Here is a 23,616-nt window from a genome sequence, read left to right as displayed (position 1 = left end):
ACATCACCTCCCTCCTGGGCCAGCTCTGCCCTCCCTGGTTCTTGTGCATTCCTCTTCTTTGAACTCTTGAGAGGTTAAGTGGGCCAGGCCAGCCATTGGGTAATTACTAATGCTTTACACTGTTGGCTCTTTCAAGTGTATTCAAGTAGTGAATATCAAGTGTGAACACTCCTTTTAAATCTGTTATACCACCATTTACCCATCCAAATGAATGTTCTCTTCTTCAAAGTAATAATTTATTCTAATGACACTGCCATTGCTTAAAGCATTTTTGAAATTCTTTAGAAACTCCCTTCAGAACTAGATGCATATTCTTTTGAATTTCTTAAATAGGGGCATAACTTGGCTCTTTGAAGATAGATTGGGGATTTGAAACAGTAAAAAGACATTCACATTCGAGCTGATAATTAAGGTAGGCAATCAAGTTGGGCAATGTTATCCTTTAGCCAAAAATCAAACTATAACCATGAGGTAATGAGAAAAAACCTCCTTCACTCTGTAGATAATGTCTGGATTTGCATTCTTGTTGGAATAAATTAATAGCCTCCAAGGTGACTCTTGGACTGAGAGCTTCAATAAATCAATCACTGGATCAATCAGTCCTCACATATTTGTTTTAAAACTAAGTTTTACAGTTTTATGTCATTAATTTTACCTCCCAAACCGGATCCCTAAGTGTTTTAGTCGTTCTCTTTTTTGAACTTCTCTCATAGCACTTATTTTATTGTTCTTCTTAGCTTGCACACCTGTCTTCTAAGACTGGACGCTCCCTGAAAGCAATGGCCGTGCTTTAGACACCCTTGTGTCCCAGCACCCACCTGAGCACGCTGCACAGGGTAGCCACTCAATCACACGTGTCGAATGGATGACTTGAATGAATGGATGACTTGAATGAACGGATGACTTGAATGAGTGGATGAATTGCCTAGATCATTGTTGTCCTATAGATTTCCCTTGATCTTGAACTGTTAAAATATCTGAATGAGGCTGCAGTTATACCCAGATTGAAGCCTCCTTGGCCCAGAAAGATCTGTCCCAATAGACTTCTCACCAAGTTTAAAGATTGCCCACAAGCACTTCTTCGTGACCCAGGCTAGTAAATATATTAGCACAGTGTATATTCCCCTGGAAGGGGTTCATAAAACTTTGCTGAGTGAATACTGAATGGGTGAATGTATTAAATGAAAATTGCTTTTAATTCAACAACAACAACAAAAAGGTTTTAATTATAAAAGAAACCTTCCAGACCTTTTAGTCCATTCTCGGAGTGATTACGGATGGTATTTCTCAGTTCAGCTATTATTAAGAAAATCTTCTCTGTCAACTTTTGTGAACAGAGTCCCTATTTCATTTAGGAAGCATTTAATATTTGATATCCACCTAAGGTTTGTTTGCACTGGTATAAAACTTATTTTATTGTGAACATTCTTCATTTTGCACTGAGTTGAATAGCAAATGGTTTGCCTCTTCTGTTATTAAGGAACTTTGTTTCCTTTTGTGAGAGATCAGTTATCAAATTCTTTTTCTTTTTTCCAAATGCTTCAGAGACCCGTTCTTCAAAAAGTTCTTGAGAAAGTAGCTGTAAAAACCACAATTCTTATTGTCATTAGTAAGTTATAAGGAAACTATACCACCTGCAAGGCACAATGAAAAGATCACACATGCACACTTGGTCACAAATTTAATTGATTCCATGTTGAATGCTAAGAAAAGTTTTAATTGCACAAACAGTACCCAACATATCAATATAAATGAAGGGACAATCAGTGGTGCTATCAAAATGTATAATACAGGAAACTGTTTAAAAAGGATAGAAAATACTCAGGACCCATAAATCTTCCTCATTGTAAGCATATGTAGTGACTCGTTCATGCAGGTGTTTACATGTAAATAGAATTTTTTTTCTTTTTGAAGAACTCCATTGTAGCTATGAGAAGAAAAATGTATTGATGTAACAATGTATTATGGTAATGTTATAGCTTTCTTCTATTTTGCTTTTAGTGTTAGGATGGCTAAAAGCTTATTTAAAGTACCCAACTGACTTAATGTGCTTCCAACAGAGGACGCTGCCATGTACCTTATCCTTCCCCTGTTACTGTTTGGTACCACATCACATGGCCTCTTTCTACTCAGGCCACTTTGATGAGAGAGATGGGCAAGGGAGCTCAAATTTCAGGCAGTGGGTGGCAAGGTTACTGTCCTCTCAACCTGGCCAAACCTCCAGCACTCCTTACCCAGAATGTTCCTCCTAAGGATGAGAAACATACTTGCCTTCCAATGAAAGATGTCCTAGGCTTCTTATCAGCCACGTTTGCAGGAAAATAGCACTGCTAACCACTTGCTTGCTGGGTTTGGGTTCAGACAAGGAGGTCCCAAGCAGGGGGCCACTGATTTACACAGTATCGAGAACTGGCACTCAAAGGCTGACGGGGGAGCTCCCAGGATGCCGGGGTACTAAGCAAAGCATTCAGGGTGGCAGGACTCTGCTGCTCCCTCTGCCTCTTTGGAGAAGGGTTAAAAGGAGAGGATACCCCTCCAGGCCACCAGGCCAAAGCCCTCCCTTCCTGAAGTCCGCTGCATGGGGCCTGCCAGGGCGTCGCCCGGCAAATGGAAGACAAGGAGGCTTCTGTGGGAGCAGAGGGTTGACAAGCAGGTGGAAGTGCCCGACTCCCACCACCTCTCGCCTCCCCTCAGCCTTCTGCCCTTGCACAGGCCTGGCTGGTAGCAGTGACCACAGTGTGTTCAATCCAATCAGATAAACTGGTCGGGTGTCTCTTCAGATTCCAGAACACTTGGAAATGGCAATTCTGCCAAAAGAGCCTCTGTCAGAGATGATCTGGGTGACAGGCTGCAGTTGAAAACTTCATCTATTGAACCTGAGAAGAATGACAAGGCACATTATTATCATCACTGGAAAAACAAAAACAAAAAAACAGCAGGGCCTTAAAACTCACACAGCATACAACGTAACCATTTCAATAATTAGTAAGGACTCCTGACTTCCTCAGAAAAACTCAAAAAGCCTAACAGTTTTTTCTGTCTCTTTGTCCACCAGCAGGACAGGGACCATGTACTTTTCCACCGGCTGGAGTAGGAGTTGAGGGAGAGCGTGTGTGAATGCCCGGGAGTGGGGGGCCCTTCCAGGATCAGAAATACTTACGAGTAAGCATGTTTGCTATAAACTTTGGAAAAAGGCAACTTTCATTAATACAATTAATGAAGACTCTGCTTTTTTACATCTGAACATATTTTACAGTGCAGGTTCATAGAGACTGGTGTCATTGTGTTTGTCTTTCCTTGTGTCTTTTCTTCTCGCAATTAGCAGCAAGAGGCCTGGTGCAAGGAAGTTGCCTTCCTGCCCAGACTAGCACGGGGCAGGAGGGTGGGCTCAGCAGAAGACAAACCCAGACAAGACTTGACGGATGTCATCTGTCTTAGCCACAAGCCGACTAAAAAGTCTCACCAGCTGCTGGGGAGGGAGGAGGCACTGGATAGTGAAATCTAGATTAAAACCTGTTAGGTAAAGGGTTCTCAAGATTTGTTCTTTTGTGGTCTTATAAACTCTGGAGAACCCTTTCAATATTTTTAAAGATCGATGTCTTGACCATGCATAGTCCCCCCCCTTGCTGACATGGTCCGTTAACATCTGTTGCCTTGAATGTGCCCAGCAGGAAAGCATCATTCCTAATATTTAAATTATTGTTAACATTTAAATGAGGAGTAATACATATTTAAATGAATAATATATTTTAAAATTATATTCTGGGTTTGTTGCACACTGTAACTGCTGTGTCAGAAACTTTAAGGAGCCTCAAAAGAAAAGTCACCGTATTTCTTCTTGGTAGTAAACATTTCTTGCTTCTTACTTTCTGAATTATGTGATACTGTATTTCCCCTTTATCAAGGGGCCTTTCCTTTTCAGTTAATTGACTTTCCACTCCCATGATATTATTCTACCCATTTATTTAACTACCTGCCTCGGGTAACTTGAGAATTTTTAACATACCTCTGGAAGTTACACTGAATTTTCGGTCCGAGAAACTGCTCCTTCGGATTAAAGGTTCACTCATTTTTTCCAGAAATAATTTAATTGTCTCCTTCTTTTCTGGACTTGTACTTGACAAATTCAGAACTTTTCCTTTCACCTTTACAGTGGAATTGCTGAGCCCAAACCAATAGAAGAAATCAAATAATGCATCAGCTTTAAATTCATACACAAAGCTCAAATTTTCTCCATTAACCACCTCATTTCCTGGAGGGAAAAAATTTTTTACTGCCTCTTGAAAGTCAAACTGAAAGAGAGAGAAGCATTTAATTAATGTCATGGATATAACTACAATGTTATATTACAGAATTGTATATTATTATAGAATTATACCATTGAATTAACAATGGCCCAAATATCCAAGGTACAACACCCCTTATTCCTTTTTCATTCTGACAAATATTTTTTAACAGTTGGCTTTTGTTTTTTAAAACAAACCTCTGCATTTGCATCCTCACCTTCTGAAGCCCTTGAACTTCTTGGTTAAATTGACATTTATTGTTTCTAGATCAGTTGCTAGAAACCAAGTTCATTTTATTGGTAGTGATAATGAAACAATAGAAAGTCTGTGTGTCTGGTTATAATTAAGCTCTGGGGACTCATACTTGCATGAAATGCACAGACCCCTTTCTATGTGGTTAGCAGCCCTGGATTCAGATTGACCAAAGCTTACCTGAAGCCGGTAGCTTTCTCCAATCACCGAGGAGATGACCATGTCCATCCCTTGCTCTATCTGTCTTCTTATTTTGGGGTGCCTTGTGTTCACAAGAAATGCATATGTTCTTTCTAGACGTTAGGAAGCAAAATTCAAATAGAAGTGCGCATGTGTGACAAAAACCTACTTCTTAGCATTTGATAAAGCAGTGATTCCCACCTTATTTGGAGATGTTATTCATTTGTAACTTCCCTTGGGTTCCCTCAGATCCTCCCTGCAAAGCGTAACCGGATTTCTACAAATGTTCCTGACAATTTTGTAAATGTGAAGGAAGCTCTGGGATACTGTAACAGCTGGTTAGAAAATCAGCTCCCCCATGAAGCATGAGAGACTATGGACTCTGAGAAACAAACTAAGGGCTTCAGAGGGGAGGGGGGTGGGGGAATGGGATAGACTGGTGATGGGTAGTAAGGAGGGCACGTATTGCTCTAAGGAGGGCACGTATTGCATGGAGCACTGGGTGTTATACGCAACTAATGAAACATCGAACTTTACATCAAAAACCAGGGATGTACTGTATGGTGACTAATATACACAATAAAAAATATTAAAAAAAAAAAAGAAAGAAAATCAGCTCCCCCAAGTGCACTTTGTCACCCTAATGATCACAGATGAGAACGAAGTCCCAGGGTGTGTGTCCCAAGGCATGGTCAAAACAGCCTTGCTGGATAGTTAAACAGCGACTTGGCTCTCACCAACATTTCCTTATCTGCAAAGCAACATCAGCCAAGTCCAGGGAAGGAAGCTGCCCCGTGCCTTCTCCCCCCATCACCCATCTCTCCCCATCCTTCCCCAAAGACCCAGCATGCCTTCTGCCAAAGGGATAGTCTAGGGTTTTAAGGATCAAGACAACTTGAGACTGAGTCTCCACCAGGTCCCACCCCAACACAGTCCCCAGCAGGAGAAGTCCTTCCCATTATTTAACTAATACCATGTCTCTGCCCTGGCAGACAGTTGTTTTGTTGGTGGAGGTGGTGGTTTGATTTGGGATTTTTTTTCTTTCTTTTTTTAAATTCCTTATGTCCAATTCTGTCTGATTCTATACAATCTAAGCAAAGAGAAGGTTGTTTGTTCACCAGGAAATTTGAACTATTATAAATCAACAGTTTCTTAACTTTTCCAGTCCCCAGAATCAAGCTCCATGACCTTAATGAGCCAAGTGTACTTTCTAGACAGACATGTAATATAGATGGTCACTCTCTGTTTAAAGGCCATGGACTAGCCATTATGTGATTTTGAGAACTGAACATTTTGCATAGGCTTTGAGAGCCAAACCTGTGGTCCACCGGTAATGAGTCTTACAACCCTGAGGAATATATTTTGAGCTAACTTTTGCACTAACCTTATCCATCTTATTTTTTCTATCCCTGTTTCCTTTCTCCCAAATTACCACTTTTTGGGGGGCACTTTAAATATAAATTACCTTATATGCTCTTTGAGATAACAGATTAACAAAGCAAGCAAGCTATTTGATACCGTGAATTAACTTGCACACAAACCAAACTAAGATCTTTAGCTTCGTTAGATACTAAGGGCTGCCACATTCCACAATTGTGGTGGTTGGGCAGGTTGTGCACTGCACAACTCTAGAGGATGCCATTGACATTCACAGACACCATCTATTTGTACAGTTATTATGACAAACTTCTGCAAAAGATTAGTGAATTGTGTTGAGTCGCTGGTGGCTTTTTTCTAATTTGCACAAAAGTGCCATTTAGCAGCAAGGTTGGACATGTTACCTTACTTGTAATTTTCATAATTTAAACTTGACCATCTTAAGCTTCTGTATCATAGGAGCTCTTTAGTTCATGGCTTTCCTCACAATTACACAGCACTGGGTTTCTGTACCTCCTTCCACGATAGCTGTCATACAACTGTGTACCTTTTGTAGGCCACCCGCAAATCCACAAATACCTCCTTTACCATTCCCTGCACTTTCATTTAAATGCTAAAATGGAGAGGTCTCTTATTCTTTCTTCAGATTCCTCCTGAGAGTTCGACGCAGGAGGTGTACTTGATGTCTGTGAATTACACTCCTGGAGAACTCTCCAGCTTTCCGGTCATCATCAAGCCAAATAGCATCAGGGGCTCAGATGCTCTAACAAGCATGGCTTGTTACCTTGTGTTCTGTTCCCAGCCCCTCCTGCCGGGAGAGCATTGTGACTGAATTATCAAGTGAGCAGAGAATCTGAATGATTCTGAATGACATGAACAGAGAATCAGCTCCACAAATCTGAATGAGAATGAATGTTTGAGAAAGTCCATTTGGAATCTGTAGATCGTTTCTTATTACCTTGGACTCATTTTAAGAATGCTATTTAGAAGGAGAACTAAGAAATTCTACCTCTATCACAGAGCATGATGCCTGTGACTTTCCCCCATAACAAGGAGCAGGAAGAAGGGAAAATGGAGATATTTTCATATCGGAACTGGAGTTAATAGAGTTGTTAGCAGTTAATTGGATTTCTTGGAAGAAACGACAAAGAGATACCCCTAAAATTGAAATTTGAAGGCCATAGCATGAAACATAAAAGCATCTACAGCTGCTTTATTTCTTTACCTTAGTTTCCTTATCCATAAAATGGGTATAAGCACCTCATACGTAGGATGACTAGGCATCTTAGTTCCCCTGGGTCAGTGCCCGTTTATACCTCAGTCCTAGCATAATTATTAATAGTACCTACTTTCATGCTCAAAAATGTTCCCATTTGGATGAAAGCCCTACAAGACTGTTGTGTCAATTAATGACACGGGAGTACACCTCACATATGGAAGCAATCGGTATGTGGTGGACAGTATTATAGATCATCACCATCATTCCAGCCATTTTTGCAAACCCTGCAGACTCGGAACGCGATAGCACTTCCTGCGTAGACAGGAAGTGAAGACAAAACGCGGAGACAGAGGGCTTCTGCAGTCGGATCACTGAGAGGTTCTGCAGGCTTGGGCTGTGCTTCAGATCGTCTAACTCCAGGCTGCAGGCTCTTCCTCGCTCCCAGCCTTGTCACAGCTGACACCCACCCTGCTTACTCCATGCACGACTTCTGCCTCCTTACTGTGCCACAGCCCACAGCCCCAGGAGGCAGAATCCAACCAAAAATATTTAGATACCTACCTGTCGAGGTGTCTTTTTTGGTCTGTACATTCACAAAGAACAGCATTGGTTTGCTCAGGATAGTTTCCCTGTAGTCTTTATAATCGCAGTAGTTAGTCAGTTCCACGTATCTAGGAAAAAAGCAGAGATAATTGCAAATGTAATATACCCTTCCATCTAGGTCAGGAAGGGGATGTCTTGGACAGGTGCCTGCCACATCCACAGATCTCGTGAGGGAATTCCCCTAAAATGTGTCCTATGGAGGCAGTCATATTTTGTACCATAGAAATAAATCCCCTCCCTAGTCAGATGAGCAATCGGGACACAAACCAAAGGTGGTCCTGGTCTTTGGGGTGGCCTGGCACCAATGCTTGGCTCTCAGGGGCAACTTTCACAAGATCATGGCCAGTGCTATCTATCTTCTGGGCTTTAAGAGTTAATTTGAAGCAGTAAGGGCTCTGTGTCTCTCCAGATTGAGAAGGAATTACACTCAAAGAGTGAGAGAAGCTGGGTCTTCTCCAGTCATCCTGCCAAACTGGTGGGTCTGAAAATGTTCCTTTTCTTTTCCTCCTCTCTTTCCTTCTTTAATCCCAAAATAAGATCCCAGGCCCTCCGTAGATAACACACTCAACCGATATTCATATGAACTAATTCCTATCTCCCTAGTCCTGAGCTTCGTGCAATGGAGGGGGAAAAAAGAGCACACTGACATTGGACTTTTGCCCACGACCCTATTCATTTTAGCCCCCTTAGCTTTCATTCATTATTTCAGACTGGGGAGTTCTTTTTTGCTTTTTGACTCTGTCATCCAGCATGCCAGCTTTCTCCCCTAGTCTACGACTTTTCCAAGTAGTCTTTCTACCTGCATTGTTGATAAAAAGATAGATGGAAGCGCAAATCGGCTCCCCTCAAGAAGATGGCTAATTTCCTGTCCACACCCAAGCTCAGACAGCACGTGGACGCAGGCAGGCGGAATGGAATCCAGCAGGCTGGGCGATGCGCCTGCCACAATCCCTCTTTGACACAGACCTGGTTCCCATTGACAGGCACCGATGTGTGCACCTGCATGGGGTGAACGGCTGCCCTGGCTGACAGCACGGGCTGCTTTTGCTGTGCTGCGTGTGTTTGCTTCTTACGTCTAGTCACGAGCAGAGACAGCGCCAGTGTTTCTCTCTGGCTTGTCGTCTGTCCGGTGCCAGACAGGAAAATCACAGCCTTGGAGGGATCTCCACTGCAGGGAGCTGCGACTACGCCGTCCTCTCAGCCTCCCGCCCCACCCGGCTTCCCACAACCCGCTCAGAGAGGCCGGCGCAGGAGACCTGGACCTGGGCATGGTTTGCGAGCACATGGGGAGAATATCTACCCTCGAGGCAGAAAAACACAGCTTCAGCTTGTCTGTCTCCCAGCTTGGTTTCTTAGAAATCTGTATCATTATCTTTTTCCTGGGATTGTCAGACCTGATTGCGAGAGCTTTTAAAACCTGACCCCTGATGGAGACTCTAAAACACTTCCTACCTTGTATTTCACCAGGCTTTTCATGTAGTCTCTGCTTCCCATGCCAAGGACACCGGGGGTGGTCAGGGGGCTTGTCCAGGGTGGGGAAGGGGATACAGGGCTGGTGTGTTTCAGGGGAGGGAAGGGGGTGCAGATGTTGACATTCAGGTGAGGGATGAGGGGGGCAGGAGTCGGGGAGAAGGGGTGGGGGACCAGCAGGAATGACAAGGGAGTGGACTGCGGACGATAATGCAGACCAGGAATTTTGTATGGTTCTTCCATCGTCCCGCTCCTGCCCTCATCTTCACCTGTGCTGTGAGTAGCACAGTGCCCAGTGAGAATGGGGAGAGGTGGGGCACCTGAAGGGGAGTGGCCCTCACGGGTCCGTATCAGCAGGGAGAGAACATTCCTGTTCCTTTTTATCCCAATTGGCCAACTGCCAAAGGGCACTAAAAAGGGAAGCAAAAGAGAAGGAGGGAGAAAGGGAATTACCATTTTCGGAGTTCATTTGCTCTCATTCATTCATTCATTCAACAGCAGTCGCTGGGCACTGATCATGCGCTGGGTACCAGGTAGGTGTCACACATGCTTTATCACACCAGAGGGGCTCAGGGCCTGCGAGGTGGGGCTGGGATAGAGGGTGGCAGTACAGGGGTCCCCTGTGTCCTCCCAGCCCTCTGCCATCATCTCCTCAACTGTGCAGGGCCTGGCACGGGCGGGCAAGAGCGGCCTGGCAGAAGCTGCAGAGAGCCAGTGAGGTCCATGGTTGCAGGGGGGGTGGGGAGAGGCGCCAAGGAAGAAAAAAGGAAGAAAACCCTTGTAGCCACGGAAGAAGAAAAGGACAAGTCCGACTGGAGTAAATATCAGCAAGATAGATGCATGATGATGGAGTAGAGTCAGGTGCCACCCGTGACCCATCCAAGGCAGATTTTCCTCTTCTCCTGCCTTGTTTACCATGGAGTTAATATATAGTCATTTAAACATTTCATATTTTCCTCAGGGTGACTCCTTTGCTCTGTCAGTATCCATGGTCTGAGGGTCATTCTCGAGGGCGTGCACAAGGCATTGATACAGAGCGCGTCTGGAAAATCTGCCATCCCAGTTACTATTCTGATCTTGCAAATGACAGTGCAGCGCTTGCCTCTGCCTTCAAGACCAATCAACATCCAGTCGGAGGGACCATCGATTTTATTCTGATGAATCCACGGCTTATAGGAAAAGGATGAAAATCTCAATTTAGAAATGACCACTGGTTGGGAAAAATAATCCGTTTCCCCCAGAATACTGTGGAAGGTTTTGTGGAATGCTTTGGGGTTCCAAGAGCTGTTGGTTCTCGTGATCAGAGAAGGGGGGGCGGGCAGTGGAGGCAGGGGGCTTCCAGATGGCCACACACTGAGTTGAATGCATACCCTATACATGACTCATCCTTTCTGAAGTCTGAATTTAATAAGATGCCCTGAATAATAAAACTATGCTCAACATAATTTAATCTTCCTCTGATGATTTAGAGGCACTTTTAAGATCTTAACGGGGCTGTAAACATCACCACAGAGCATGTCAGTTATCACGACGCCACAGATGTGTGAAAATGCTGCTATTTATATGAGAGCTCTGTAACAGAATTTACAGACAAGAGATTGTAGCAAGATCCCTACTTAATGAACTCTCTACTTAAACCGGGTCACAAATAAGAAATACCTTCTTAATTCATCATTCTCAGCCTCCCAGTGATGGTACAATTGTTAAACACCTTGAAATTCCAGTGAAATTAATGAACGTGAGCATTCCTTTGGCGTTCACCGTTAGAAAATCTGGATGTGTAAGTCACTAAACTACAAAAAGACTGAGGACCTGGTTGTGAAGTCTCACAGGTATTGAAGTATCTGATATTCGATCACTGGTTTTGTCTTAAGATGAGCCTTACCAGACTACATTAGGGACTAGTTATTTCATCTTTAATCATGCGTATTTCTGAATTACTAATGCAAATACTGCTTCTTGTGTGCTGGATGTTTATTATATTTGCTGAAGTTATTAAGGATGAAAGGCAAAGGGTTTAAGATAGCTCCTTTAAACTCTCATGTCTTCATTGCGTTTACCCTGGCCCCAAAATGCTTCTAGGCTGAAACTTTCTATGCCTGGCTTCAATCCAAAGATTGAAAGGCAGACCAACGTGACGCAATGCACAGTGACTCGAAATAAGAAGATCTAATTCATGCCCTAATTGACTGGCTGTGTGACCTCAGCTGCAAAGCCACCACTCACTGTGACCTTGAGTGAGTTACTTCACCCGTCTCAACTTGTGCCTTCATCTGTAGAAGGGATAGAACAGGATCTCATTCTGTGCGAGGACTCAAGGCAGCACAAGCAATAGAGACGTATGTACTTGGGCCCATAGTAGCTGCTCAACAAACATGGTTAGTGTCTTTAATCCTGGCCAACTCTGCTGGCCGCAGGGTAAAGTTCTATAGACTTGTGACACACAAGCAGGGCTGTGTTCCTCTGAGTGACCAGGAAAAAGGACAACAGGAGCATCGGAAAAATTCATGAGCAAGAGTTACTTCTTCCTTGCTTAAATTTACTTCCTCCATTTTTCAGTTCGGAAGGCTAAAGCAAAGCTTAAGGAAGGCAATGCCTGGAAGAGGAGACCAAGAAAGAACACTGTATTTTTGCTTCTAGCAAATCCGGAGTGGCCGAGAGATAGATCATTCCCCCCTGAGATGCCTACCTTACTCTGGAGTTTCCTTCGGGTTTCGCATCATTTCTGGCATGATCTGCAAAGCTGCGCCAAATCTCCCTTGGCTCTGGGAATTTAATGCTCAGAGGCCAGTAAGAATTCAAACCTATGGCTTCTGTCTGAGGGTGTGTGTGCATGTGTGTCTGTGTGTCTGTGTGTGTTTGTTTAAAAAACTATGGAGCCCAGAAAAAAGAGGAACACATTTGGAACAGTCCTTGTGTAGAAGGTCCAGAAACTGCTTATAACTTCCATAATCCTTTGCTGTGACACTAAGCAAAAGCACTCCGCCCTTGGGAGCAAGCAGGATGGCCCTGCTGTGTTTCCAGGGTTAACGTGACAGCTTTATGTGGGGCCTCAGCTTGAGCTGTCATGCAGTTCCTTTTCTCTCACTTCCTCCCCTCCCTCTGCCCCAACTCTAGGGAAATTAAGCAAAATTTTCTGATTTATCACCTTCCTGTCTGGTGATTCGAATCAAGGACACACATGTTCATCTACTCATTCATTCGTTCATTATTGATGCTCAGTACATGCCCCCCACCCCACCCCCGTCGTGGGGCAGAAATGATGCTTCATGCACCCATTTATTCATGCAGTAAACACGAAGCCCACGCACTGGGCACTGCGGATACAGAAAAGCAAAAGGAAAGAGTCTGGCTCTCAAGGAGCATCTAGTCTATTAGAAAGACATAAGAAAACGCACCGTGTCAATACAAAATGATAGACTGGTAAAACCTGGTTGCTGAAAGCGTGATCACTGGGCCATCAGCACTGGCATCGCCCAGGAACTGGTGCAACTGAGGAGTCCTGGGCTCCTCCAGGGTTTTATTCAACCTAAAAGCTGTGTTTTAATAAGATCCCCAGGAGAACCGCATGTTTATTTCAAGTTTGAGAAGCACTTATCTGAAGACATGGTCCCTGCCATTCAGAGGCTTATAAACGAGTTAATGATTCAAACACAAATGTCCGAGAAAGGCATTCAGGTGTTCAAGGGCCACTGGCTTATGTTCTGGTTATTTAAATAAGAAAGAGCAAAGCAAGAGGGGTCTGGAGTTAGAACCATTTACTGAGCTAAGACACACAAGAGGGATTGTTCTGTCAGGCCAAACGTCCCACCATTGGGTAGGCCAATGCAGGAGGGAGGCGTCCCCTGCAGGGGTCATGGGGTAGCTGACCAAGGGGACTGTGCAGTGGCCGCACTCGGGCATCTGACAAGGACCAGGTGAACTGAGAGGAAGAAGCGGACCAGAGCGTGGCTGGAGGTCCAGAGCAAGGCTCCTGAGGAAGGAAGCCAGTAATGGCACGTGGCTTTTGAATCATCAGATCTGGGTTCGATTTCTGTCTCTGTGACCTCAGCAAGTTTGTTTTTGTTTTTAACTTTGCTGAGATTAGCCTCCTCACCTGTAAAATCTGGCTGACAAAAGGTACCCCATCAGGTGGCTAACGGATTGGATAATGTGTGTGAGGCACTTGGCTTATGGGGCTGCTTAATAATATTATCGGCTAACATTTGTCAAGCGATTGATATGTGCCAGTAACTGCATTCAGGACCTCATACATTTAAATTCTGAACAACAACCCTATAAGGTTGTTGGTACTATTATTTCCATTATACACTGAGGAGACTGAGTCACAGGGATTAAGACATCGCCCAAGTCCTTCAGCTACTAAACAGCAGAACCAGGATTCAAACCAAGGCAGTCTGGTCCTGGCCCCCGGGCTCCTCCACATTGATTCTAGACTGCATTTCATGGAAATCAGAGCTCAACACATAAAGGATGATTAGTTCATCACTACCCTTACACGTCCTAGTGAGGGGCTGCTGTCCTGGGCAGGTCACCAAATCTGAGACTCAAGACACCAGGATCAAGGCAGAGGACCAGTCCCAGGGACACGACGGGAGCCTCCGAGTGCCGCACACCGCAGACGGGGCCACGATTGCTTCTACGCCTCCCGCCTCCAGCGAGGGTCACCCCCAGAGAGCTGAGCCTGGGCCCGCAGACACAGCCCGACACTTCCCGGGGCAGGTGGGGGCGAGACCTCCCCAGGCCCCAGCCCCGACTCCACCTCCCCTGGGCCCCTGTGTCTCAGCACTGCCCCCTGCGCCCCCTGCCCCAGGTGGCTGACCTCCAGGTGGGTGTCCCTGTCCTCATCTACCAGCTGGTCGCCTGTGAGCAGGAGCGGCACACATGCCTGCTTTTACTGGCTTCCTCCAGGCCGGGGGATTTACTTCCCCTTTTCGCCTGATTATACAAGATGCGTACTGTCTGCTGTAATTCCAGTGATTTATCTGTCGATTCGGGAGACTTCTGAGAAGGCTGCTGCTGTCTACAGGAAGCCAGAATCCTTTCAGCTTCGAGGCTGCTGGCTGAGAGCTGAGGCTTACAGCTGGCCAAGGCCACACAGGCCTGGTTCTACTACTCACCAGCACCTCGCTCAGCTAAGTTATTTAATCTGAGTCCTGATTTCCTCACCTGGACAAAGAAGGGAAACACCAAGAGTGCCAACTTTGTAAGCTTTTGGGAGGTCAGTGTTGTGAAATATTTTGTGCCGCTCCTGGTACTTGAGCGAACATTAGTGCCGCCATTACTACGACACACTTCTGTTTATCACCCGAACAGCCTCCTTCGTGCTCGGGGACATCTGGAAAGAAGGGTGGCGTTCCTATTTGCCAAACACGTGCCACTACATCTCACTAAGAGGCTGCATTGCGTGACAGGAAAAAACGTGTGTGCGCTCCTGGTTATTTACACCTGCTAGCCCGAGCAGGGTTTGTCCGTAACACAGATGGCAATTCCGAGCGTGCAAGAAAAAAACAACAAGAAAAGAGCTTACCATTCATTCCCCGGCAATTCAGAATCGGTTTTTCCAGAAGGCTCTCAGGAGCTCTACAGCCTTGGTGGTCATCCCTAAACCTCCTGTCCCCACCCCCCCCCCCCCCCCCCCCCGTTCCCTGTTCCCTCAGNAACACACCCGAGTAAGCTGAACCACCCTCTCTGTCCTGCTTTTATTGTCTGAATGAGCGAAATGAGTGAATGACAGGGTCACAGCCCTAAGCCCTTTCCTGAGGAAAGGGCCTCATGAAATACACAGCATGCATTTCTGAGGCCTCAAAAAGGAAATCCTGCTTACACTGTAAGCTTACCCACACCAAAAATAGTTGTTGAGTGGGAAAAAAAAGAACTAAGTTAATTAATGGAGCAAGGATCCTTAACCTGGATCCAAGTATCTCATAAACTACCTGGATGGTCAGCAACATTAGCGTGTGTGTGTGTGTGTGTGTACACACACACACACACACACCTCTGGGGAGATGGTCTACATAAATCCTCAAAAGCTCTATTAGTCTAAAATGTGTAAGAATCATTGCTTGCCTTTCTCATTCCTTGGCCATCTTGGCAGCTGCTGTTGGTTGGAGGACATCCCACACCTAAGGTAGGAATACAGTGGCTGAAGAAAAGATGAAAAAGTTGCTGGAGTCCATCAACTCCAGGTCCTAACTGGACATGAAAAGCGGGAAGTACATGCTGGGGTATAAGCCAACTGTGACGACTGGCAAAGCAAAGCGAAACTGGTCAGCCTCAACAACTGCCCAACCTGGAGGAAGTCTTCAATAGAGTACTATGCCCTCTTGGCCAAAACTGCTGTCCAGCACGGCAGTGGCAGTAATGTTGAACTGGGCACAGCAGGCTGAAAGTAAATAAGGCACGCTGGCTATCATTGATCCAGGTGATTCTGTGATCTTTAGAATTGTGCCAGAACAGACTAGTAAAAAGTAAATTATGCACTTTTTCTTTAGTAAAACTGGCCAAAGTTTACAGAAGGAAGGAAGGAAGGAAGGAAGGAAGGAAGGAAGGAAGGAAGGAAGGAAAGGGGGGGAGGGATGGAGGGAATGAATCACTGCTTTGGAGTAATGCTCTGAGAGAGGAAGCTGTATGCTATCCCCAAAGCCAAAGACAACTTTGTAACTTTGGCAAATCTGAGGAGGCAACTTGGATGTCTGCATTCTGACTGTGCGTCCACTTTCTGATTCATGAAGACAAAACCTCTCACTGCTGCCCACAACCCAGTCTTCCCTCCCTTTCTAGAAGGCTCTCTCCGGCCAGATCACGTTCATCCTTCAGGACTGCACACCCAACCCATAAAAGCCTGCTTCCCCTACCACAGCATGTCCCCTGCGAGAAAGACAGATCGTTCTTTCTATCACCCAAATTATTCTCAGATGCTCCTTATGTCCCAGGGTCCAAAGGCCCTCACTCAACTGCTTTGACAATGAGAACCTTGTTGTTGCATCCTCACTGCATTCTGGACTGGTCATTGTTTATTGTGGACTATAAACTGCCAGGGGACCACTGCTGTTTAATAGGCTTTTGTGTAGGAGGTGTTCAAACCAAGAGTTTAATAGCCAGACTTCGACATCATTTTAAATTTTGCCGCACTACTTGCTAAGATTGAGGGAGCTGGCTCTGTCAAAAGCCTAACCTATGGCTTCAATTAATTTTGGACATTTTAATTTTTCATAGCCTGTTCTCAAATACAATGGTTACCTTTTTTTATTCTGTGTAAATGTGATTTCTAACTCAGTTCCTCCCATAGTCCATAGTCCCCTGTTTATGGGTTATAATATTCAATTCACTAAGAAAGGGAGAAGTTCTTGCTGCAGAATGGTTTTTCAGGCATTCAAAGCCCTCACTATCTTTGTGTAGAAAAGCAATGTTTTTCCTGGCGGCCTTGAAGACAGCGTTTTAAATATCTCATTTTGTTTGCTTGCCCTTCTTGGTTCCATCCCACCTACAGTGGGCCACAGTGCTTCTGTCGTTCCCGGTAGCGAAGGCTTTATATCTTCATAGCTGGCCAGCTTACACATCTCTGATGCAAACTCTAGACTGTGTTGCCGGCTTCCCAAAGCTCAGTTCCACAGCACAAGCATAACACCCACCCCCGCCCCCCCAGCACACACACAAGTACAGGATGACCTCTGGAAGGTATGAGGCCATGCAGAATCAAGCACGAAGCTCCCTCTTCCTTTATCCCATGATGATCAAAGCCTGCTTCAGATGGACTACGGCCTGCTGGCTGCGAGTTTGCTAAGAAATGCTTCTGACACTTTGGCCACAACAGCTAAGCATCCTGGGCACTCGCCATCAAATTAAGTTTGGGCCCAGCTCTGCGCCAGGATCCTGGAAGCTACAGTCATTGCACCTATCTTCCCAGAACTCGCCTCCCCACATCACAGCCCACATGGCCCTGGGGTGGACTTCATACCGGGCTTCGTTCCTTTCTAAGCCATGGTTTGTTTCTTTATTTTTTGAAAGCTAAGGCAGGCCAAAGACGGGAAACTTTGAACTTTTGCACGCTTTTTCACTGGGTCTCCTCACTGGATCAAGCCAGCAATACACAGAATTAAGCAGCCTCTCCCCTCCCCACAAATCCAAAGCCAGGGCATTGAGTCTTTCCTCTCCAAACACCCCCCCGAAGGGTGTGTCTCCATTTGAGCTCATCTGACCCAGTTAAGGGCCCAGAAAGGGAAAATCACCCGCCAGTTATGAGCTCCCCACCCAGCCCTACGCCACGCGCCTGCCCTGATGCCCTCCTGGGCGGCTTCAAGCGGCAGCTGCAAGATGTCAGTGCAAAGGGCAGAAAAGGCCAGGGCTGGGGGAGCCATGCACCTCCAGGTGACGTTAGCAATGAGTCAAACCTAGAAGTGGCAGGAAAGGCGGGGGTGGGGGGGACGAGGAGAGGGGAACGGGGGTGGCGGAAAGCCGGGACACCCGGGGCTCCCAGGGACAACAGCGAGGTGGAGGCCTCTGCGGGGACCCTGCGAGGCCACCCACCTCTTGATGTAGCCGGAGGCGGTAGAGCTGCCCGTCGAGGCGCACGCGGCCGTCGCCGAAGACGTTGAAGCCGCCGCGCGCCGCCGCGGGTCCCCCGGGGCCGGACACCACGAGCTGGTCGCCGCGCAGCTGGAAGGCGCCGGGCTGCAGGCGCAGCAGCTGCGCCAGCGGCAGCAGGGCCAGCTCGCAGTCGCACGTCCACAGGCTGCGCAGCTCCCCCGACGAGATGGAGGTCAGGCTCGGCCGGGCGGCCGGCGCGCGCGCCACCTCCGCCATTACCCCTGCCCGCGGCGCCCTCGGCCTCGCTCCCCCGGCTCCCGCGGCAGGTGCCCGCCCGCCAGCAGCGCCGCAGGCCCGGCGTGGAAAAAGCGGGTCCCGCGCCGCGCCGCCCTTTTATCCGCCCTGGGTGCGGCCGCCCGCCCCGCCCGGGCCTCCGGGCACGACCCCGGACGCTCCGGGCCCAGCTCGCGTCGGGCTGGAACTTGGCACGCTCCGGGCCGGCCGCGCCTGCTCGCCGCCGAGGGTTACTCATCCCCCTCGGGTCCGCCGCTCCACACCCGGGGCCGGGCCCGCCCCCGCCTGGCCGACACCGCCGGGGCCGGGGTGGGGACGGTCGGCCCGGGGGCGCTGGGCCTGGCCTCTGGGGAGAGGGGAGCAAACCCCCGCGCGCGAGAGACCCCACACCTCCGCGGACGGGTGGGGGGAGGCGCGTCCGTCTCCCTGGCTCTCCCGGCCTGGGGCCCAGGGTTGTGCGGGCGGTGCTGACTTCGGACCTCCGCTCCCAGGCCGACCCCGGCGTGGAGTCAGTTAACCCACCACGTCTCCCGGCTCGTTTTCTTAACTTTTCTTTTCTTTTTTTCCTCCACACCATACCCTGCATGTTCGCTCCTCTCCCTGGATCCCTTTTCCATGTGGAAATTCCACTGATCATCAGGGCACTTTTCCATAAAGCCTTCTGACTCCACCGTGGATTTCATCTTTTTGCCTCGGCGTGCTTCTCCTGCAGGTGGACCACGGGCCACAGTGCACAGAGTAGTGGGGACCTCAGAAAGGACCTGGCATTCCTGCCTCCTGCCCCGCCCCGCCCCCGCGGTAGGCTGAGCTCCCCCTCCCTCGAGTCCCGGGAATCTGTTTGTTGAGTCAGTCTATAGATGCTGGAGTGCTGGCTATGTGCTCATTCTGTGAATATACTGAATGTGCTCGGTCTCCTGAGGTATGAAGGACTATTGCATTCAATATAGTTAAACAACTGTTTCCGAAATACCTACTAGGAGCCGACAATAGGTAAATTCCGGGCAGACTAGGAAGAATACGCACAAGCCCTGTCCTTGCCTAACTCCCAGTGTGGTTATAGAGGGTACTGAATAAAACTCTCTGCTGAGGATAAACCTGGACTTATGGAGGAGCAAGTAAGTCAGCCCAGTTTTGAGGAGCTGGGGAGGCTTCCTGAAGTATAATAACTTAGGACACAAAACTGGATCCTAAAAGTTGACTAGAACTTAGAGGATATTTTTAATTCCTCTTTGTGGGCACCCAGCATGGACCCCCACGTAGGTTTAATCAAGTTGAATAAAGAGCCTTTCTGACATATCTTGTTGTAACCCCAGAATATAAATGCACTCCATTCAATCCCTTCTCCAGACATGGGTCCCTTTGCCCCAGGATCAGTCCCCATTGCTGAGTCTCACTGAACAAATCTAATTCACCCAAGATGCACTGACCACGACTGAATCAGTCTTTTGTGGAGAGGAAGGGGGAATGTGCCCGTGAAACCAGCACCCAGGGGGCATCTCTCACAAAGTGAAGCGTGAGGACCACTCCGCAGAGGATAGGCGTGGAGTGGCTGAGGCTCTAGCCGATACCCAGAGGCTGAGGTTGTGTTCACAGGGACAGACGTGACACTAGCTGTAGACCCATCACACGCTATTGGGGCATTCGTTCTTGCTCCCAAAGAGCTCAAGATGAGTGATATAATAGGTATATTGACTAAGTACTATGAGAGCAGGGTCGAGAGAGTGGTTGGTTCTACCTGGGAGGCCCCAGGAAGGGTTCTCAGAAGAGGTGACAAGTGGGCTGGACTTTGAATACAGGGTAGGAGCTCCCAGGTGGGGAAGCATAGTGGTTAAAAAGTTGGGAGAGAAGATCTTGAACTAACCTATGCAAAGAGAGAAAGTATGGTCTATTGGGGGAAGAAGGGGAATTCTGAATGGCTAATACAGACAAAGTCTATTTAGGGTGAGAGGGGTGGTTTTATAAGAGATGAGGCCAGAAAGGGAAGTTGGAGCCAGATTAGGATAGGCTCTCTGATTTGTCTAAGAATTTAGATTCTTAAGGCAATGCAGAGCCTTTGAATGTTTTGAAGGAAGGATGTGATATGATTATGTCTGAGCCTGAATAAACACCTTTGGTCATGGTCATGTAGAGGATGTTTTAAAACAGGAAGATTGAAGGCAAAGAGACTAGGTAGAAGACTGTTGTAACAATCCAGGTAAGATATAACGAGAGTCTGAACTAGTTCACGCAGTAGCTGGGGAGATGGAGATGACAGGATGAATTTGGGAGATTTTTGAACTAGAATCCAGCAGGATTTTATGAGCAAATAAATGAAGAGGGAAGAGAGAGACAAAGGGATAGAGAGAGACATTTAATATCTCACTGGGGTACCTACACAGATGGTATAGATTTTGAGGCACTTATGGAACATCCAAGTGGAAAAGTGCAGGAGGTGGCTAATTAGCTGGGTCTGGAGTTTTGGAGAGAAGACAGGGTTAATCACTGAAATTTGAAACTGATGAGCTCAAAGACAGGGGTTAAAATCAAAGAAATGGATGGGAGCATCTAGCTGAGAAGTGGTAGGGTAGGAATTTGAGCCCAAGGCTTTAGTTTACCTCCACAAATGTTTATTGAGCACCTGCTCTTTTCTAGGGCCAGCGGTTGGCTGAAGATTATGGAGGAACAGGCAGTGAAAACGAGTAAAGGAAAACCTCATTCAAAATGCAGTCAGGAAGACTGGAAGTGGGAGCTCTTATACAGGTATCGCACATATCATTCATTACTTTATATGCCCCATTAAGAAGACACTTACTTTCCATAACCCGGCAGGAGCAAGGAAGATTTTCTTCTTGCCCAGCAACAAACCCAACCAATGAGAAGCTGCCACAACCCAGCCAATGAGAAACTGCCATAACTCAGCCAATGAGAAGACACCACAACCTCAAATTCTCACTCTCCTCCAATGAACTTTTTTTATTTCCTCCAGCAAACTGTCATTCAAAAACACCTCTCCCAACTCCCTCCTTTCCTCAAGTAATAGGGAAGAATGCAGGGATTTGCACAGCTGGTCTTCTGGCTCCACATCCAGACTAATTGATGAATTCTAGCTATATTTTGCTTATATCATGTCTCTGATCTCTGATCTACTCAACAAGAGTAACTGCTACAAAAGTTGCTTTCCTGGTTAGTAAGGTTAGTGAGGGCAGGTCCACTGCAGAGCCCCACCCAGACCCACATAGACTGAGCTCAACATTGTTGATCACCCTTAAACCTACACCGTCTGTGAATGATTTGGCTTTGTTGAGGGGTAAAATGTAGCATAAGAGTTTTATGTCACAGTTACATGCAACTTGTTTAGACGAATGTAGCATTTTCTCCCACCAAAATCTGTTTTCTTTATAAAGTAAAATATCAACATTTATTATCTAAATAGAAAGATTAAATGAAATTTTTCTTTGCTTCTTCATAGTTCTCTGATTTACAATTTTTCTACATTTTCCAAATGAGTATGTATTGTTTTGTACAGAAAAATGATGTCAAGCATAATAAAAACATTCTAAAGATGATTTCCTAGTGTGTTATCTAGAGGTTTCATCTGATGCATTTTCAGTAAAACACCTGCATTTCTTAATGGATAATTTTTGCACTACCAAAATGCCAGAGAACGGTATGAAAAAGTGAATGGGGAAATAAATGGCATTCATTGTAATGTCAGCCATTGCTAATCAGTGGAGAGCTATAGAGATCTTTTCCTGTTTAGTATCTTTTTCATTATCAAAGAACCAACCAAGCAAACATAATCACTGTCAGTGAAGATACTTTTGGTCTTTTTTATACTGTTGGCTTATTTATGTTGTGTTCATATTGTAGAATTGGTATTCTGCTTTTCTCACTTAACACTATATATATATATCAAGTATCGAAAATTATCTTTGTAAGTAATATTTAAAGCCACTATGTTATTTTCCATCAAGAGGATTTACTATTATTTGTGTGTACATGTCTTTAGTCATGACTACTCAAACTATTTCCAGTTTTTCCTTATTTTAAACAATGCTGCAATGAACATCTTTGCACTTCAGTTTGTTTCTGTATCCAAAGTCTTGGAAATGGAATTACTGACATGACAATGTTTTAAGGTTATTGAAACATGCATCATTTTATTTTCCAAAAGCATTGTACCAAATTGTCTTTTCACCAGCAGGGAATTCTCATGGCTTCAAATCTTTTTTTTTTNCGTCCATGTTGCAGCAAATGTTGAGAATTCGTTCTTTCTGATAGCTGAGTAATATTCCATTGTATATATGGACCACAGCTTCTTAATCCAGTCATCTGTTGAAGGGCATCTCGGCTCCTTCCATGATTTGGCTATTGTGGACAATGCAGCTATGAACATTGGGGTGCATATGGCCCTTCTCTTTACTACGTCTGTATCTTTGGGGTAAACACCCAGTAGTGCAATGGCTGGGTCATAGGGTAGTTCAATTTTTAACTTTTTAAGGGACCTCCACACTGTTTTCCAGAGTGGCTGTACCAACTTGCATTCCCACCAACAATGTAGGAGGGATCCCCTTTCTCCACATCCTCTCCAACAATTGTTGTTTCTTGCCTTGTCTATCTTTGCCATTCTAACTGGCGTAAGGTGGGTATCTCAGTGTGGTTTTGATTTGAATTTCCCTGATGGCTAATGATTTTGAACATTTTTTCATGTGTCTGTTTCATGGCTTCAAATCTTTGGTACTGGGTGTATGGTACCTCCTGGTATTTATATTTGTGTGTCTTAGATTACAAGTGAAACAAACAGTTTACTGTTAGTGATGTTACTATTCAGATTTGGAGACTGTTTATAGCAGAACAATTACCTACTGGTGAGTCTGTGGCTATGCCTGCAGTTAATGCTAGGCAAAGGAAACCCAGGGACCTCACCATGTGTTCCCATTGGGATGACTGTGCTTTGGCAACACTGCCAGCTTATAGGCTCAGTTTCTCAGTAGAAGTCCAAAGTTAGAGACCATGATTCAAATTAACCAAACTCACAGCAAACTGAAAATCAAAGCTCTACCACCTCTACCCCCATTCTTGGATTTCCTGTCAGCATACAAGTATCAGCAGGTTTTTCCCTCTTAACCAAAAAATAATGTTTAAACATTTTTACATCCCACTTTTCTTTCTAGCTACTTTCCCGTCTCCCTTCTTATCTCGATAGTCAAACTTCCTAAAAGAACAATCTAAATTCCTTTCCTCTCATTCACTCTTCAAGACTTTACAACCTGACTTCCACCCCATCACCCCACTGAAACTGACCCCAGTGCCTCCATGTGGCCAGATGTAAGACACTTTCTGTTCCAGTCTCACTAGATAACACTTGTCCCTGCAATACCTTCTTCCCTTAGTTTGTGAAGAATGTGTACAGTATAGCAGAAAGTG

At 45.9% G+C, this 23,616-nt stretch overlaps 1 protein-coding gene across 1 annotated transcript; it reads right to left on the bottom strand.

Moving 5' to 3' along the window:
* Nucleotides 1–1,664: 1,664 nt before the first annotated feature.
* On the bottom strand, nucleotides 1,665–18,448 carry MEDAG (mesenteric estrogen dependent adipogenesis). The gene is made up of 6 exons (XM_034663780.1): nucleotides 18,196–18,448; nucleotides 17,917–18,142; nucleotides 7,876–7,985; nucleotides 4,719–4,831; nucleotides 4,007–4,292; nucleotides 1,665–2,876 (listed from the first exon to the last, which is right to left on the bottom strand). The coding sequence occupies exons 1-6, from the start codon at nucleotides 18,446–18,448 to the stop codon at nucleotides 2,752–2,754; spliced, it is 1,113 nt and encodes a 370-aa protein (XP_034519671.1). The 3' UTR covers nucleotides 1,665–2,751.
* Between the last annotated feature and the right edge of the window lie 5,168 nt (nucleotides 18,449–23,616).

The sequence above is a fragment of the Ailuropoda melanoleuca genome, chromosome 7 (assembly GCF_002007445.2).
Source record: "Ailuropoda melanoleuca isolate Jingjing chromosome 7, ASM200744v2, whole genome shotgun sequence".
NCBI lineage: Eukaryota > Metazoa > Chordata > Mammalia > Carnivora > Ursidae > Ailuropoda > Ailuropoda melanoleuca.
This window is presented reverse-complemented; position numbering and strand designations above follow the sequence as displayed.

What these genes read in the sequence shown, in the direction of transcription:
- MEDAG (XM_034663780.1), bottom strand. Translation starts at nt 18,448, where the DNA reads ATGAGTAACCCTCGGCGGCGAGCAGGCGCGGCCGGCCCGGAGCGTGCC. An exon ending in CAAAAAAGACACCTCGACAG is followed by an intron (nt 4,832 to 7,875) that starts GTAGGTATCTAA and finishes CCTAACGTCTAG; the next exon opens with AAAGAACATATGCATTTCTT. An exon ending in ATTCAGTGTAACTTCCAGAG is followed by an intron (nt 2,877 to 4,006) that starts GTATGTTAAAAA and finishes CATTCTTCTCAG; the next exon opens with GTTCAATAGATGAAGTTTTC.